General features: G+C 44.2%; 1 protein-coding gene across 2 annotated transcripts in view; it reads right to left on the reverse strand.

Annotated features, from left to right (window-relative positions):
- Positions 1–15,039, reverse strand: part of DMRT1 (doublesex and mab-3 related transcription factor 1) — a 92,447-nt gene extending 77,408 nt beyond the window's left edge. For both annotated transcript variants that reach the window (XM_072959505.1, XM_072959504.1), the window contains exons 1-2: positions 14,572–15,039; positions 11,146–11,332 (exon numbers count right to left, since the gene is read on the reverse strand). In XM_072959505.1, coding sequence (XP_072815606.1) covers positions 11,146–11,332; positions 14,572–14,907 — 523 coding nt within the window. In that variant the 5' untranslated portion in view covers positions 14,908–15,039. The remainder of the gene's footprint in view (positions 1–11,145; positions 11,333–14,571) is intronic.
- Between the last annotated feature and the right edge of the window lie 4,573 nt (positions 15,040–19,612).

Here is a 19,612-nt window from a genome sequence, read left to right on the forward strand (position 1 = left end):
TCTCATGCATCTTCTATTGTAGCATCTCTGGGGCAGCCTGGAAAAGCTCTCCACTTCCCAGGATTCCTGCCATTAGAATGGGCCCACCTGGAATCTGGGATCACTTCCCCATCTCCCGATCCTTGACTTCATCACATCTGCAAAGTCCCTTTGCCATGGTAACTTCTTCACAGGCCCAGGGACCGGGGTGTGGACCTCTCTGGGGGGCGGACCACACCCATGTACAGCTCTTCACCTTTCAGGCCGGAAAAGCCCCAGGGACCACCCAGCACTGGCACTGCTGTGGCAGCTGCTCTCTGGAGGGAGTGCCATTGAAAACATCTACCAACATCACACGTCAGTTCACCTCCAAAATAGACCTCCTGTCCTGCCATGTCTTTCCATCTCTGCTATCACCACCCTGCCCAGGGCAAGTGGCTTCTCGTTGCCAGGGCAACTGCAGCCTCCACTTTGATCTCTGTTCCCTGGTCTCCCTTCAAACTCCACTCCACACAGCAGCAGAGATCTCTTAAGAAGCAAATCAGATCACAGCATTCACTGCTTCAACATCCGGTGACTTCCCATCGCACTCAGAATAAAATCCCAACTCTTTCCCTGGCCTACAAGGGCCTGGAGGCGCAGCCCCCAGGGACGTCACCCCGTGCTCTCAGCACACCGGCACACTCGCCCCGGTCCTGCTGTTGGGCGCCGTCTCACCTTGCTGGGCCTTTTGCCTGGAGCGCTCTTCCCCCGGACCTTGACCGCGACGGCTTGTTTTCACTCCGGACTAACTCTGATTTAATCTCCATAGAGAGGCCCTCTCTCCCTAACCACCCCGTCAACAGCCCTGTCCCTGCAGACACATGCATCCTATCCCTCAGTCTTTCTCCACATCACCACTTTCTGCAAATGTCTCGCTCACTGACTGGTGTGCTTGTTTATCCACCGTCTCCCCTGCTGGATGTGTGAGCTCCACCAGAGACGGACGTTCTCTGCACCGCAGTATACCCACATCTGGAAAAGGGTCTGACCCAAGGCAGTCACACAGTGACTACGTGCTGAGTAAATGAAAAATAAGATCGAAAACAGAAGGAAGAAGGGGAAGAATGGAGGGAGCGAATCTGACTACCAGCAAAGATGAATTCAACTCAGTTCAGCGAACATTTACTAGTGTTTTATGAATCCAATCTGCTTCCCTGAATTAACATACATTCTGTTTTAGATAAACCCCCAAACCTCAGGACCAGAGTGAAAGGGTGGTACAAAAACGGAGTAGTTTTATAAGGGCTGGGGTCAATTCTAAGAGTCGTCTGTGAGCACACATCAGACTGAAGTGACACTGGATGGTGAAGCAGTATCTGAGAGCTCTTACTGCCATTAAACATCAGACAATCTGCTATTACTAGAAGACTGAATCGGTATTTTCTTTGGACAACAAATCAGCTATTTATAGTCGACTTTAAGAGTTTCTTGTGCACTTTTCCTGAAAAGCACATCCAGTGGTTTTGTACAGTGAGACCGGATTAGTGACTGTGAAGTCCACCAGCAGACGTAAGAGACCTGAGGAAACTGGGTTTGAAATGAAATTAGGATCAGCAACAGGGATCAGTATTTATGTCACTTTTCTTAGGGGAGTCAAAAAGCTTGTCACACTGAATTTTTGTATAAGCTGAAAAGTAAGACACCTTGAGGCTGAGACGGAAATTCAGATCTGCACTTGCAGACTGGCCTGTGACCATGGCAAAGGGAACCTGGGCAAGTCCAGAATCAGTGAGACTGCAGCCGAGCCCCAGGGGCTGCACAGGCACCCCCTGCCCCACCTCCTTGGCCTTACAGCACAGCATGGCACACTCGTAGGTCCAGAGTCCAGATCATCTGGCAGAGGAACGGAATTCACAGTATCTGGCATAAGGTGACGTTCCCCTGGGCCCCCTACCCTCAGTCCTTTGAGAAACTTCAGCCCTCATGACCCCAGAGGCACAGATTAGACAAGCATATAAAACTAAGAGAGAAGTCTGCAATAAAGCAAGTACCTTGGGCCTGGGAGAAAGAGAGGAAAGAAAGGATTGATGAGATAGAAGGAATCATCTCATGTGAGTCTGCAGGTGATTCCAAAGGCCAAGGAAGCTGGGCTAGCAAAAGAGGCTGTCCCGAGCCAAGTTAACATGAGGATGGGGGGTAACCACACAGCGGGTAGTTTCAATTCGGGAAGATGAACCAAGTCCTGGAGATGGATGGTGGTGATGGTTGCACAACAATGTGAATGTACTTACTGCCACTAAACCGTATGCTTCAAAATGGTTAAAACAGTCAGTTTTATGTTATGTATATTTTGCCAGGATTAAAATTTTGTTTAAGTTAATAAAACAACAGATGGCACAGAAAGGCATCCACAAGACCCAGAGTAGTAAGTGGCTGAGGAGGTGGTCAAGGGACAGGCTCCTTGAGCCAGTGGATAACCAGGAGGACACTGTGGAGCAGGCAAGAGACACTGATGACACAGGTGAGCTTTTCGACACTCCCAAGTTTCCTAAGGCGGCCAGTGCAAGGCCGAACCGCACTGTGACAGCACCCGGTGTCGGCACCTGTCAGAGCGCTCCAGCGCCACGACCGGCCACGGCAGTCAATTCGAAGGCCATCTGTAAACTACCTCGTCCCGCTGGTAAGTGAGGAACTGCTGTCCATCCTCACCAACTCTTCTAGAAATTTTTAGAAATCCAAAGATAAAAATGATTCTTGCCAAGTTTCTAGGGCAAGAGAATTCCCTCTCCCTTGTTCTGAGGAAATGCTTGTTACCCAAGGTCTAAAAAGCTGCTTAAGCCCTTCAGAAACAATCAGCCAATAATACAACAACAAAAAACCCGTCACCAGTCCCTCTGCGGTTTAATCCCACAAACACTATTCCTTTCACTACAAAGTACATGTGATAATGAGGCAAAAGAGGAAATGTTTTAAAAGACTGAATATTAACATATTTCTAGTGACAATAAAATACAAATTTAGAGAATACTCCATGGTCTAAACTTCTGGTCAGCAAAGAGACACTGACTGGGTTTTATGCTTTTAGTGTTTACCAGAATAAAGGAATCTCATCTTTTAATTTAAAAAAACTTCAGTATGAATTTTCTGAAACCCCTGCACGCTGATGGGAATGTAGTAAAACAGTGCAGCCTCTTAAACATTCTGACAGTTCCTCAAAGGGTTGAGCCTAGCGTTACCATGTGACTTGGCAATTCTACTCTTTGGTACATACCCAAGAGAATGAAACATTTATTCATACAAACACTGGCACAAAAATGTTATGGACGCATTAATCATAACAACCAAAAAGAGTAAGCAACCCCATAGTCCATCATCTGATGAAGAAACAAAAATATGACACACACATATTACAGAATATTATTCAGTTTTAAAAAAGGAATAATGGAGAGGGGTGGGTCTGACTCAGTGGCAGAATGCATGCTTAGCGTGTACGAGGTCCTGGGTTCAATCCCCAGTACCTCCATTAAAAATAAATTAATTAATTAACAGAAATAAATAAATTTTTTAAGCACCATTTAAAAAAGGAGTAATAAATACATGCTACAACATGGATAAACCTTGCAAACATCAGATTAAGTGAAAGAGATTGCCTATAACTGGTATGGAAGTACATGGGGAATGGCTATTCACAGGTACAGGGTTTCTTTTAAGAAGGAAAAAAAAAAGTTCTACAATTAGATGCCAGGGACAGCTGCACAACTCTGTGAGTTTACTAAAAAAACAATGAATTGTACACTTTAAATAGATGAACTGTACAGCATATAAGTTACACCTTAGGCTGTTAAACTACACTTGAATTTTTAGCTATTTAAAAAAATTCAGATACATTTTAAAAAATATCACGGAACAAAAATGCAGACTGAACGTCAGTGATTTTACTCTCTGATCTCTGCAGTTTGGCTCATGACCACTACCACAGTGTTTTAGAACAAAACTTCAAATTTAGCCTTCATTATTCACATACTCAGCAAAGGTTTACTGACCACATACTACAAAGCCAGGCACTGTACTATGCACATGAGTGACACGATAAATAAAATGCACCCCTGCCTTACGATTTCACTTTCACAAAGGAGACAGAGGTGGAAACCAATCAAACATTTTTATGTCTTTTACCTATGCTGGTACAAAACTAATTTGTTATTGTACAGCACAGGGAAATACAGCCCTTATTTTGGAATAACTTTAAATGGAGTATAATCTATACTGAATCACTATGCTGTACACCTGAAACTAATTAATACTGTAAGTCAACTATACTTCAATTCAAAAAAAACCTGATTCGTTGACTTTAAACCCCATATTTACTTTTTTGGTCTCTCTATATCTTTTCCAAATTTCCTTTCTAGCTAAAGGTTGATCATCAGGCTACTTCCTACTTACATCATTGTTTTAACTACTTTACAGAAATCCTGTCTGTGGAGAATTTCTGTCAAGCCAGTGAATTCCTATATTTGACCTGTAAGCAGAAACTGCCCTTGTAATAAACAAAATTTATTAAGACACTATTTAAAACATTAGGCTATCCATTGTGGAAAACAGTAGGGAGATTTCTCAAAAGACTAGGAATAGACTTACCATACGACCCAGGAATCCCTCTCCTGGGCATATATCCAGAAGGAACCCTACTTCAAAAAGATACCTGTACCCCAAATGTTCATAGCAGCACTATTTACAATAGCCAAGACATGGAAACTGCCAAATATCCTTTGACAGATGACTGGATGAAGAAGTTGTGGTATATTTATATAATGGAATACTACTAAGCCATAAAAATGATGATGTAATGTCATTTGCTGCAACATGGATGTCCCTGGAGAATGTCATTCTAAGTGAAGTAAGCCAGAAAGAGAAAGAAAAATAACATATGAGATCACTCATATGTGGAATCTAAAAAAAAAAAATGAACATAAATACAAAACAGAAACAGACTCATAGACATAGAATACAAACTTGTGGTTGCCAGGGGGGAAGGGGGTGGGAAGGGACAGACTGGGAGTTCGAAGTCTGTAGATACTGACAGGTATATATAGAACAGATAAACAAGATTATACTGTATAGCACAGGAAAATATATACAAGATCGGTGGTAGCTCATGATGAAAAAGAATGTGACAATGAATATGTATATGTTCATGTATGACTGAAAAATTGTGCTCTACACTGGAAATTGACACATTATAAACTGAGTATAACTCAATAAAATAAAATTTAAAAAATAAAAAATAAAAAAATAAAACACTAGGCTATCAAAATGATCAGAACCATTAACCTTAAGTGTTTTCTTTCATTCAAGCCTCCACTCTTGCTTCACTTTAAGGAGATTTTTGTCAAACATCCTGGAAATTTCTTTGACTCTGAAAGCAAAATTGGGGAATGCTTATCTGAAGGCTTTTTTAAACCCAATCTCCACATCTTTCATTTTACTCGAAATTGAGAGCTCTGTCTAAAATCAAATGGAGCTCACCTCCTGTAAGTGGGCAGAACCCTCCAAACATCAACTTTCAAACTAATCTGGATAAAATATTTTGGTTTTTCCATTTGAATGAAGTACTTCTTTCTGTACAATATGGAACACCGCTAAGACAGAAACTGAAATGAAATTTTAAATTTAAATCACTCCACTTTTAGGGCAGCAAAACTACTCTGTGTGATACCACAGTGATAAATACACGTCATTAGTCATTTATGCAAAACCCACAGAGAGAGGGTACAACACCAAGAGTGGACCCTAATGCAAACTATGGACTTCGGGTGATCATGGTACGTCAAGGTAGGTCATCAATCGTAACACATGTACTTTTGGTGGGGGATGCTAATGCTGGGGGAGGAAGCCAGGTGCGGGGCAGGGGAGGTACGGAAAATCTCTGTATGTTTCTCTAAATTTCGCTGTAGACCCATAATTGCTCTAATGAATAAAGTTTATATTTAAAGAAACTTAACTCAACACCTCCCACTGACAGTTCATCAGCCACATTTTTTACTGGTAAAAACTGCATGGGGACATCATTCCATTTTCAACCCCCCACACTGCATGTCTGTAAAGCATTTAAGCACTCAGAAGGCAGACAACCAGGACAGCATGTGTTCCCTGCCGGCACGCGCTCTTTCCATGGACTGTTAAGGAAAGGGGTGAAGGAGAGGGTCCAGACAGCATCCGAGGCAGGCCTGGCTGACCCTCGCATGGGGGAAAGGTGTGTGAACGCAGGCCACAGGCAGCTGGGAGACAGGGGGAAGGCCTGAGGGCCGAAGGTAGTTGGGTGTGGGGGAGTGTGGATGTGAGTGTGTGTGGAAGCCCAGGGTGCGCCCGAAGGGAGGGCCCCAAGGGAGATAACATTCAGGTCCCGACTTACAAAGGACACACATGCAGAACCGATTCTCTACAATGCAGCCCTTCATCTGACCGCTCTGTTCAGAAAAGGAGAGGCAAAGAACCAGGCGGCCCTTAGCAGGGGCACTGGCTGAAACGGCATTCTACTGGCTGCACCGGAGGTTGAAGAAAAAGCAGAATATGAAATAAAATGAGGGGAGCCCAAATTTCAGAGATGAAGAATGCCTAGGAGATTTTTTTTCAAGTCAGTTGATAACTTTTGAAATTAAAAAAAATATGTATTTGAGAACAAAACTCTAAAAGTGAAATGAAACCACAGAAATAATGCTGAAGTTGCTATTAATTCATTGTCGCTTATAACCAAAAATGCTCTTCTTTCATTTCTGGGGGCCTCCAAAATGGCTGGGAAGAAAGTGTTTGCTAATCAGTCGTGTATCTGTTGGTGTATCTGATTCTGCTCGTCTAAGGAACAGCAATGAACAGGGCACTTCTTCAAAAGGCTGTCTCCTCACAGTAACACCCACCGTCACAGATGAAAATAACAACAAACATCTTTTATATGCATTGCTGGAGGAATTTTCACTCAATGTTTTGGCTGATCTGAACCAATCTTTGGCGAAGGACCATAGAGACTTTCCCCTAAGGCCTGTTACCTAGTCAGAGGGATCAGTCCTCCGACGGACGAAGTAACAGACTGGTGAATCCAACTTCCTTCACCGCGGCCTTAGAACTCAGCCAATAATCTCAGCAACAGTTCTCAGGCATTTCTCACTCTCATTTTTGGCACTTTCAGGAGCCAAAAGGAGATAACTAAGAAATCTCAAGGACATAAACGTCTATTGGATGTCACTAAGCTACCGCCTTGCAGACACTGAACACCAGGTACTAGAAAGGGGTGAGAACTTGCCCCCGTGGGAGCCAGGCTGGTAGGCCCCACTCGCCCGTGACTGTTCCTACAACCTCACCTCTCATGAAATAACTGCAACCCCCAGCCTTCCACATCTATGTAATGGGACATTAGGCCATTAAGAAATTCACGGATTCAAATAAAAAAAATAAGTGGGAACAATACACCCCCCATTAACTAAATATATAAACTATATATATGTATATATATATATACATATATATATGTATATATATATACATATATATATGTATATATATATATACATATATATATATGTATATATATGTATATATATATATATATATACTCACACACATACGTATATGAAAACAGACACCTAAGTGTGCACACGCAGCCAGTAATCCTGGGATGGCATACAGACCTGCAAGTTGGCATCAGAAGAACAATTATCTTTCACTGACTCCGTTTTTGTAGTCTATAAATGTTTATCATTTACCGACATAAAGTTAAATGTTACTTTAAAGAAACTCTAACCTCTGGAAATTTAATATAAGCTATGTATTTGTTAGCAGCACGCTATGTAGGAAGTTGGGCCCCATGTGCTGCATAAAACTTGAAGAACACTCTTTGGTCCATCTGTCTTGTGCCTGGTTTTCTGTTTCTCTGCCTCACTCTCTCCCCCTCCCCCCGCCTTTCTCCCTCTGTATATTTAGGTAGTTTAATTCTGCTGGCTTTTGTTTTCCTCTTGCTCACGTCCCAGCCCAGTCCAGAAGTCATCGGTCCTGACTCAAGAGCCTTAGTGGACGTCCTGTGAGAGACGATGATGGATGAGGCTCCTGCCCCATGGAGATGGGCTGGCTCGGGGAGGGCCCACCTTCCCGTGGCAGGTAAAGCCTCCCATCCATACCGGAGCACAGAAGCACAACATAACTGCTGGCTTCTGCACTCCCTTCCCTTTGAGTGTTGGTTCAAGACCCTGAAATGGCTCCGTGGTCTATCAGCAAAGAAGGGAAACTGGTCACATCCTCCTTGACCCTGACCCTTCTGTCATGCTCCTCTGCAGCTTCTATTTGTAACTTTCCCTATCACCACTCTGAAACACCCTGCGAGGACTTCTGTATCTTTCTGAACTCCACCTAGCCTGAAATCCTTCTCCAGGGCTCTGCTGTCTTGGGGTGTGCAGTCAAACGCTGACACCTCTTCCACCGTGGTGGAATGCAGGCAGCAGGCTAGACCACGTCCACCTGTGCTTCCCTACAAAGCGCCCAGCACTAACATTTAACCATCACCACCTGTCCCTGTGTTTCTCCCCTTGTAGACCAGGGGCTACAGCCTTCTATGCCAGCTGAGGATGGCTCTGGTCCTTACAGTGTTCCTAGTTGCCTGTTAGCCCTAACTCCCTTCTGAGCATTAAATCACAACTTCTAATCATAACTGTCCATTTTCTAAGGAGACATGGCTACTAGTCCCACAGCCACTCTTCACAGACAGATGAAAAATCCATGGGCTTGCAACCAGACAGACTTGGACTGAATCCCAGCTCAACTCAGCCGTATTCTGGGGCAGTCTCTTTGCCACTGGTTTCCTTATCTGTAAACAGGAATAATAATTCCTACTTCATAAGATGCTTGTGAACATCAAATGAGTTACTCCCCTCTTTACCCCTCTGGCACACCCCCTGTTCCTGTAACAGCCCTCCAGCTGAATCCACCTGATCAGCCCTGACCCCATATTATTTGGTATTTAACCTTAGACACAGCTTAAAATCCCAAAATGCAAGAATTATCTTTCTGACAGAAGTACTCCTTCCTTCCTATGAAAAGTGAAGTTTTAAAACATCTGTGAATATATATTAAAGGCAATCAAGTTAAAAAAAAAACACTATTCCCTTTGTTAAATACAGAATCTGCAGCCCCAATAACACACAGTGACAGATACCCAGACATGCCCTCCTGCAGCAGAGATTACAGCTCTATCTCTCACCTGCTTTCTTTGGTGCCCTTTAACCTCCTCCTTCTTTATAATGGTCAAGGCTCCTAGAATCTTCAAAAGCCTCAAAGACCTCATCCCTCCCTTTTGAGGAGAGGAAACAAGAGGATCAGAGAGCTTAAGCAAATTGTCCAAAGGTGCACAGCTAGTTAATGCCACGCAGCTGACTTTAGCCCAGTGGTTAAGTGCAGCAAACTGAGTTAACTCATGAAAAGCTTTGTTAAGAGGAACCACACTGCAAGGCTACATTCCCCATCGCCTCAGAAGCTCAAAAGATTCTGTAAATCTCAGCATATGTGTTTAATATGTAATATATGTCTTTATTTGCCAACAGGATGTCAGAGATGATTTCCTAGAGCCCCTCCATCCTAGACCGGTGCCATTAAATGGAACTTAGTGAGAAATGGAAATGTCGATACGGCAGGCCTTAGAGCATCTGAAATATGGCTAGTCCAACTGAGGAATTACATGTTTAAATTTTTTTATTTTTTTTTATTGTGGTAAAGTACACGGAACATAATATTTACCATCTAAACCATCTTTTAATTGCGCAGTTCAGTGGTATTCACTACATTCATAATGCTGTGCGACTATCACCACCATCCATCTCCACAGCTCTTCTCATCTTGTAGAACTGAAACCCTGTACTCCTTAAACAATAACTTTCCTTGCAGCCCCTGACAAACACCATTCTACCTTCTGTCCCTAGGATTCTGACTACTCTAAGTATGTAAGTGGAGTCATACAGTATTTGTCCTTTTGTGACTGGTTTATTTTACTTGGCATTATATCGTCCAGGTTCATTTACATAGTAGCATGTTCAAAATTTCCTTCCTTTTTAAGACTAAGTAATTTTTTTTACCATATTTTGCTTAACCATTCATCTGTCAACGGACACTTGAGTTGCTTCCATATTTTAGCTATTATGAATAATGCTGCTATAAGCACAGATGTAAAAATATCTCTTTAAGACCCTGCCTTCAATTCTTTTGGATATATACTCAGAAGTGGAATTACTGGATCATGTTGTAATTCTATTTTTAATTTTTGAGAAACTACCGTAACGTTTTCCATAGCAGCTGTACCATTTTACATTCCCACCAACTGTGCACAAAAGTTCCAGTTTTCCACATCCTCACCAATATTCCTATTTCCTGCTTTTTTGGTAGCAGCCATCCTAACTGGTGTGAGGTAGTGCCTCACTGTAGTTTTCACTTGCATTTCCCCAGTGACTAATGAATGGTAGCAGGCATCCCTCCATGAGCTTTTGACCATTTGCGTATCTTCTCTGGAAGAATAGTTTAATTTTATTTCATTGTAGTTAATTTAAATTTAAATAACCAAATGTGGTTAGGGGCTTCTGTACTGGCCAGAGCAGCTTCAGACTACCAAGATTCCTGAGGTCATTTGGAGACCCAGTGCAGTAAGCACATAGCTTTGGAGGCAGATGGACCAACTCAGATACCTTCTAGTTCTGCAGACGTAGCTAGTCACTTCAACTTTTTTTACCTCAGTTTTCAAATGGTACAAAATAGAGTTACTACTTCCTAATTCTGAGAATGAAATGAAATGAAGTAACAGGCATAAAGCCCCTGTTATAATCTTAGCACAGGGGAGAGAATGTAAGCCGATGGGACAAGCCTTGCCCCACTCCCCAATGTCCACTGAAACCCAACACCTAGGATTGGCTTTTTCAGACGCCTTTCCTAAATTAGTTCAGTCTTTTCCAGAGAAATGAGCTTTCGGTGCTAGAAAACAAGGATCTTTAGCTCCCACCAAGAGGACCCCAAAACGGGATGGGTTGACTGACATGCAGTCTGGACCCCTTGGGCATGGGCAGTCTGTGATTCTGAGTCTGCCCAGATCCAGCCTCCAGGCCGTCGGCCCCTCCCACCGCGCCACAGCCGGAGCCCAGCCCACCCGTCTCCGCCTACCTGAAGCTGCGGTGGTGGGGGTGCTGGCCGGCGGGGGCTGCGAGGCGCCGCTGCCGCTCTCGGTCATCAGGCAGGGGTTGCTGCCGTTGGCCTCCCTCTTGACGAGCAGCTCGGCCGCGCTGGGCAGCGGGATGGGGTGGCTGATCCCCAGTTCCTCCTCCTGGGCCTGCTGCCTTCTCAGGGCCACCTGGAAGCACCGAGCAGTGAGTGGGTCATCATCCAGCACCCCAGAATCACCGGGCTGCTTTGCCAAAACCACTAAGCCCCGCCCAACCCAGACATCACGATTCATCAGCGCCAGGGGTGAGGCCTGAGATTCCCTCCTTTCTTTTTTAAAGCTCCCTAGAGGTAACCGATATGCAGCCAAAGCGGAGACAGGGTTTAGAGCCAAGGTCTCTGGCGCACAGCAGGTGCTCGAAATAGGTTGATTGAACAGATGAATGTAGCGGAGCAGGAAATAAAGCTGGCTAGGTTGGATAAGGAAAAACGGGAGTCAGCAGAGGAATTCCATGTAAAGACTAGAAGTCAGCACCGATAGATTAGGAAGGAAGGAGAGGGGGATCGCTCACTCCTGCCTTCCACACATGCGTCCTGGGAACAGTGACCAGTCAGACACAGTGAAATTAGATTAGATTCCAAGGTACCCACTGTTTAAAGGGAGAAACAGGAGGCAGGCAAACATGCGGCTGCCGCTTAACGTGGCAAACACCGTAGGACATTCATACACTCGTCCTCCAGGAGGAATTCAGATAGAAAGAACTGGAGGTGACACTGGAAAAGGGCCTTGAAGGATAGGATGCATGGGGCTTGGGCAGACAAGGACGAAGGGGCAGAATACTCCAGAACAAGGGAGCAGGGTGGGCAGGAAAGGCAGGGGCTGCTGAGGAAACCCCGCAGACCCCTGTCCTCTGGGGTGGAGGGACCATGTACAGAAGCAACAGGGGGAAAGGGGGCTGGAATATGCTGTTGAGAGAGAGAGGCTGGAGAGGAGAGAAAAGGAGAGGACAGGTGTGATGTTCCAGGCAGGAGGGGAGGCACTGCCAGTGGGGGCTGGAAAGGACCCAGCACACCTAAGACACTCCTCACGGTTCCTCTTTAATTTATCTTTTTAAATAACATGGTTAAAGGTTGAAAAAAGAGGTGTCAAGAAAATAACTTGTATTTTTGCTTACTACACATAACAAAAAGGAGACTTTCTGTTGAAACTGACAACTAGGAATAGTGAAATGAGAAAGAGAAGTACAAATACAAGCCACATACAAGCCAAAAGCTGAAATCAAAATAGTAAACCAGAAACACAACTACAATTTATATATTGTCTTAGGAATCTGTAGTCCAAATTCAGAAGGCTGATTAATTTGGAAGTAATTTTACTCATAACAAGACAAGTTTTCAACTTATAAAATCTATCCTTGAATAATCAAATTAAATAATTAAGCTTAAATCTTGAATTGTCTACTAACCCAGAAGTTGAGAGACAGAATATTAAGGATTTGCCCAGAATTTCTTTTAAATACCCACAAACTTGTTAAGTATGTCAGTGCAAACTTCTACCCTGATTTACACAAATTCTATGCATGCACAAAATGAACAGGGTATCATATAGCGCAAAAAATAAAAGCACTTTTACAATGATCTTTCAAGGGTTCTGAGGAAATGTTACTTAAATGGGGAAGATGGGGCAATTGATTTAATATGCAATTATTTTAAAGTCATACCTAAGATCAATTTCAAACTATTTTAGAATGACTAAAAATGCCTGTCACATGGATGTTAAAGGATTTCATTCAGCACAGCACAAGCCTTCTGGTGTGAAAAATACTGAAGTTTCATATTATAAAAGTAATCCTGAGTTGCTTTTGTTTTTAACATAGGAAACAGCCTTTTCCCAAGTTAGTACCCCTACTTACATAGCTTATTAAAAATTAATGGCCCTACTTGAATAAATATTTTTATTACATTTTGAGGAACATTCCCCTCCCAAGCATATTCTCCACACTAAATATCAGAGCCAACAGCTGTATGTTCAGAAAAATTTTCTGTCTACAAATACAATTCAAATGTCCCTAAGTTTGAGTCAGCTCACTGTGATGCGTTTTAATGCTACACTAAGTATTTTCTTTTCATCCACTAGAGATTAAGCTAAAAATCTATAAAGAAACTGAGTAAAGCAACCTATATTTCCACGACTGCACTCACAATCTGTGAAGCCAAGACACATCTAGTTTAAAACACATTTTAAAAACTGGAGGTACATAAAAATTATAACCTCTAAGCATTTGTGCAGTCCTGTTTATCGCTCTTATCTAAATCGTTTTCAAAGGAGAGTATCCATTCCTAACCGAAAGCACATCGTTAGTAAATATTTCTTTGGCATCTTTTATTTTAAATAACCTGTTTTTAAAGGATGAAACAACATTTAGCTGGAAAGAGTGTATATTATTCTCTTCTAAAAATCCTTTTAGGATACCGACGACTTTATTTCCGGTAAGATGCTAAATCACTGCCCAGCTTAGGACGCTTTAAAAAACAAATACCATGAACGACAGACAATACCTCAAACTCTTGCATTTTCTCCCATTCGCTTAATTTTTAACCTCGTAAGCGCGTTTTAATATATACTCAGAGTAATTTGTACTGGAGTAACTTAGGTCGAGACAGCAACTTTTAAAAAGCTAATGAAACTTCCGTAGGACACAAAATGGCTGAGACGCTTAGCCTGGATCCACGAGGGCGAATACGAAAAGTGCGCCAAGAGCACAACGAGGACCACGCCACGCTCGCGTCCGTTACAGCGACTTTTCCAGAAAAGCAAAGCCTCCCGACACGCTATCCAGCTAAGCAGCAGCCGGCCGGCTCTCCGCTTAGCCCTAACGAGTAGTCCGCGCCAGCACCCTCCAGCACCCTCCCTAACTCAAGCGCACCTCTCTGATCGGGGGCGGAGTCAAGGATCCCACGGCACCTTGAGGAGGCAAACCCCCCAACTCTAAGAGCGAGGTCAGGGATGCCGGAGGCCCCGAAGAGGCAAACTCCGCAACTCTCTGCTGGAGGCGGCGTCGGAGATCCCGGGGACCCTTCCCCAGCAGTGCGAGCCCTGCAACTCTCAGCTCTGAGAGATCAGACATCCTCGCGACCCCCAAGGGGCAAACCCCACAACTCCTGCTGGAGGGACGGATCAAGGATCCGGAGCCCCGGGAGCAGAGTAAACCCCGCACGCCCTGCTCCGCCCGCGGCATCGGAGACGAGTCCCGGCCCTCTGAGCGCGGCGTTGGCGCGTGGCTGGGAGCCCGGGCCCGAGCGCACAGCGGCCATCGGCCAGCACCGCCTCCCTCCCGAACCCAGCTCCCGCGGGGCGCCCGCCTGGCCCGAGGGACTTTATCCAAAAAGTTCGCGGATGAAACCCGGTTCCGGGACGCCCGCACTCACCTGCGCGGCCATCACGCGCTGTCTCTCTGCGATCAGGTTGCACTTCTTGCACTGGCAGTCCCGCCACATGCAGAAGCGCTTGTGGCCCTTGAGCGGCGACGCGTAGCCGTGGTTCCTGCACCGCGCGCATTTGGGCAGCCGCGGGGACTTCTTGCTCGCGGCGGCGCCCATGCCCGACGCCCCCGAGCCGGAGCCGCCGCTACCCCCGGCGCCCGCGCCACCCGCGGTCCCGAGCAGCGGCCCCGCCGCTTTGCCAAAGCCCCCGGCCTTGCCCTGCGGGGCGTGCGGGGCCTCGGACGGTGCCGAGGGCTTGCTGTATGCGTCGTCGTTGGGCATGGTGCCCCAAGCTGAAGCGTAAGGACTCTCCGGTGGCTGCAAGGGGAGCACCCAGCCGACCGCGACGCTCTGGAGGAGAAGGCTTAGGGAACGTGTGCCTTCCAGCCGGAGGTGCAGCCAGAGTAGCGAGGTCGGGACTCGGACCGCCCAGAGGGGTGGGGGGTGGGCCCTTTTTTTTCTTTCTGCGCGCGCACTGCTTAGAACTTTTGGATACTTTTAAGAACATTCCCGGGATTGCCTGGGCGGGAGAGGGCGCGAAAGAGCGCGGCCACGCCCCCACGCCCCCCAAATCTAGCCATACTGCTCCCGCCTCGTGCAAGCTTGCACCAGCTGCAAACACCCAGGGAGTTGCTGCAGGGCAGGTGCAAGCTCACGCACCTGAGCAGAGCAGAGGAGCTCGAGAATAGTGTGGTCCTTGTACTCTTCGAGGTGCCAAGGCTGGGCAGCTCGAGCAAGCTGCACAGAGGGAGCTGGGCTCCGCAGGTCGAGAACAAAGCTGTGCATCATCTTGCAGGGTGCTTGGAGGAGGTGCAGACCACCCTGTGGGATCCTCCAGCTCCCTTCCCCCACCTGACGCTATTCTCCAAATTCGGCAGAAGCCAACACAGAAAGTGGTTTCTTTCTCATTTAAGAGAGTTAAGTATGAGATTGAAGGCCTGAAAAAAGAGAAGTCTCTACGCTTATATCAGCAAATAAGACCCTAGTGTTGGGCTCAAGCGCACCCCAAGTTGGGCCTTTCTGTTCTCTGGTCACCCCTTCCTGCACCTGTGTTCCTTTGCGCACAAGATCTCTACCTGCTGGCTCCAGATAACTTTCCAGGCTGGAGTTCAGTCCTTGTTGCTTCTCATTTCAGGGGCATATAGCTTCTTGCCTTTGAGGCAACTTCACTTAAAATCTGCAGGCACTGGAAATATATTCTTCAAAAAGCTCTACTGTTGGGGGTGGGAGGGTAAAACTCAGTGGTAGAGTGCAGGCTTAGCATGCAGGAGGCCCTGGGTTCAATCCCCAGTACCTCCATTAAACAAACATATAAATAAACCTAATGATCTCCCCCTCCCCCTCCCAAAGAAACCTCTATTAGGGGAGTGGTTAAACCATTGTAGACATTTATCAAAATTCATTCCGCATATATGATTTGTGCATTTTACTGTACATAATTATACCTCCAAAAAACCCAAATCTTCTTACAGCCTTCTTTTTCCACACAGATTTCCAGTCCCAAATTTTCTGTAGGTTTAAAGCCCTCTATCATAAGTTCTAGTGAGGGGATGCTTATACCCTCACCCCTACCCCAAACACGTTTGTCTTCTTTCTCTGCCCTTGCATAGTATATCCACCCTGATGGCCCGCTGCCCATTTCTTCCTACATACCCAAGTGTTCCTCCAAGGCCAGCCCTTCTCCTGTCTGAATCTCCACAGTAGCTTTCCGCTGTCTTAGTCTTCCAGTGTATTCTATATTCCAGGCACACAGCAGCTGGCCTCTGCAGCAGCTTGGTATTGCTTTCCTCGTGAAAAACAAAAGTTAAAGACCTAAGACTGCATCTTTAAGGACTTCAAATACATTTCTCAGCCTCATATAGTTACCTATCAGCTTGGAGGAGCTCTTCGTTGGCCCTTTTCCTACCTCTTTGATCAGTACCAGATCCCTAACCTTGCAGTGGCCGTTGTCCAGCCAGGAGGCTGCCCTTAACAGTTCTCCTTTTCCCAGTGTTAGTACTCAGGTTCCAAATTCTTGGTCTCAGCTCTTGAGGGTTAGGTCTCCAAAGGATGGTAGCCACACCATTGACTTCTCATCAGAATGGTTGTCCATCGACCCTCTCTTTCAGCAGATTAGCATTTTCAGCCCTGAGCTCTGAAATCTGCTAACCTGCCTTTCCCACTCTTATTCTGAGGCCCCTGTCACAGGCTCTTTTCCTCAACCTGGATTTTCTCCATTAGTGTTCTTTATCTGAAAAGTATTTCCTAAAGAAGCTTCTAGCTTTACACACTACCTCATATCCTATCCATTAAGCCAGGGAAGCTTTACTTATGACAGAGGCCAGGAAGCAACCATTCATCTCATTCTGGAACCTGGTAAATGATAACCACTATTTTGTTCAGGAATAGCCATTAAGACTTTCATTAAAACACACATACTAATTGCTGTTATCCACTACTTTTCTTTCTTTTTCCATATTTATGTTTTAATACATTAACTAGAGCTGCATCATTCCCAAGGCCAGTTTCAAAGAACGAAGTCGAATGCCAGAAGCAGTGGCTGTCAAATCCCAAATTACAGGGCACACATGTTTCTTATGAGCATCCCCTCACTAGAATCTGTGAGGGAGGGATTTAAGCCTATGGAAAATTTGGGGCTGGGAATCTGTGTGGCCAAGGTATTAAAACATACAATGTTGTGATGAAGTTAATAGCCTAATAAAGTTTTCCTTCACAAACCACAGAGGAGGTACCAGACACAAGACAATATAAAAGGGAAGTGGGAAGACCTCAAAGATGAACAGAGTGGCCCTGGATATTTTGAGAAGTTTGGCCTTGTTTTCACTTCCTTCTTTCTAGAAACCAAAACTATGAAGGATGATGATGCAGATCTATATGTACTGAGGTAGAAAGATGTCCAGGGCATAGAGATAAGTGAGGGAGAAAAAGGGAACTTGGCAGGGTTAGGCAAAGACTTCTTAAATATGACATCAAAAGCACAAGTGATGAATGAAAAAAAATTGACTTCATCAAAATTCAAAACCTTTGTGTTTCTAAAGACACCATCAAGAAAGTGAAAATACAATATATATATTGGATAAAGGACTTGGATCTAGAATACATAAAGAAGCCTTGTGATGCTATAATGAAAAGACATATATAGCTCAGTTGAAAAATGGGCAATATTCTGAGTGGACATTTCACCAAAGAAAATACTCAAATGGCCAATAAGGACATGGAAAGAAGCTTGATATCACTAGTCACTAGGGAAGTGCAAATCAAAACTACAATGAGATACCACTTCATACCCACTAGGATGGCTATTCTCAAAAACACAGACGGTAGCAAGTATTGGCTAGGATGTGGAGAAACTCATAATGCTGGTAGGAATGTAAACTGGCACAGCCATTTTGGAAACCTTTACCATATGACCCAGCAATTTCATTCCTAGATGTCTACTACAGAGAAATGAAAATATTATGTCCACACAAAGATTTTACATGAGTATCACAGCAGCATTATTCATTTGAAACAATCCAAATGTCCCCTAATGGCTGGATGAATAAACAAATGTGGTATATCCATACAATGGAATATTATCCAGCCATCAAAAGTATGAAATCCTGACACATACTACAGCAAGAATGAACCTTGAAAACAGTATGCTAAGTAAAAGAAGCCAGATTCAAAATACCACGTATTATATGTTCCCATTTATATGAAATATTCAGAATAGGCAAATCAATATAAAGAGAAAACAGATCAGTAGCTGCTGGGGCTGGGTTTTCAAATGGAGAGTAAGTACAACTTGGTATAAGGGATCTTTTGGGGGTGATACAGTGGTCTAAAATTGGATCATGATAATGGTTGAAAAACTCCATAAATTTACTAAAATTATATGTATGATTAAAACAGAATTTTATAGTTGACATATTGTACCTCAGTGAAACTCTTGAGGTACTCTTCAAAATTTTGAACTAAAAGAAAAAAAACTGTGATATACAGTGTGGTTCCATTTCTGAAATAGGAGCTAATGTATATTAATATCTGCTTAAGTAGGTTATTTAATTCTCCATGGGTTATAGAATTATGGGTGATATTCTTACACTTTGGGAGTTTGCTTGTTTGTTTCTGGCACCTTCCCTTCTGTCTCTTCCCTGCAGCTGGGTGGTAAGCACTGACATCTGAGTTTGGGCCTTGCGGGCTCAATGTCAGCCCTGTGGTCAACCCCAGCTCCCCAGCATTCTTAGCATTAGAATTTGGAACCCAATCTTGTTTGACAATAAATAATTATGTGTTTTGCTTTCCAGTTACTATAGCTCTGTGGTGTATATATTTTATTTATTATCTGATTAAAAAAATTCACCTAGCAGGCATTACTTTCACTATTAGAAACAAACATTGTTTTCTTGATGAGGAATGCAGCATCATGATTAAGTGCTGAGCTTAGCTGAATGCCAGCTGTGTGACCTTGGGCAAGTTTCTTAACCTCTCTGTGACTCAGTCAGCTCAGCTATAAAAGGAAGGTAACACCTACCTCAGAGGATTATTAGGAAGACTAAATTAGTTAATCCTCATAATGTGCTTAGAAAAGTATCTAGCACACAATAATATGTATGCTGTTGTTAATGTTGTTATTGTTAATTTACATATTTTAAAGAAAAGAAGAGTAGTGAGTAAGGTACATATGTATAACCTTCCATGTACTGGCATAACTTATGGGAAGGGGAAGCTATATTAGAAAACACCAATGATAAATTTAATCTATTTTGCATTTTGTCCAGGCAAAGCAGTTTTTGCTCCAGTTCTTGGTGCAACAGGTCATAGGGAAAATTCCCTGTGGTGCTTCTAACTATATATATGAAGCAAGATACTATATGAGTCAAAATATTCAGCTCAAGGGTCAAGTGTGGAGCTGGCCGGACCTAATGATTAGGTGTACAACTTCATGTGCTCGGTGCCCTAGGGGCTGGTATGAGCGGGAAGAATCAAGGGGGAAGTGAGACTC

This window comes from Vicugna pacos, chromosome 4 (assembly GCF_048564905.1).
Source record: "Vicugna pacos chromosome 4, VicPac4, whole genome shotgun sequence".
In the NCBI taxonomy this organism is placed as follows: domain Eukaryota; kingdom Metazoa; phylum Chordata; class Mammalia; order Artiodactyla; family Camelidae; genus Vicugna; species Vicugna pacos.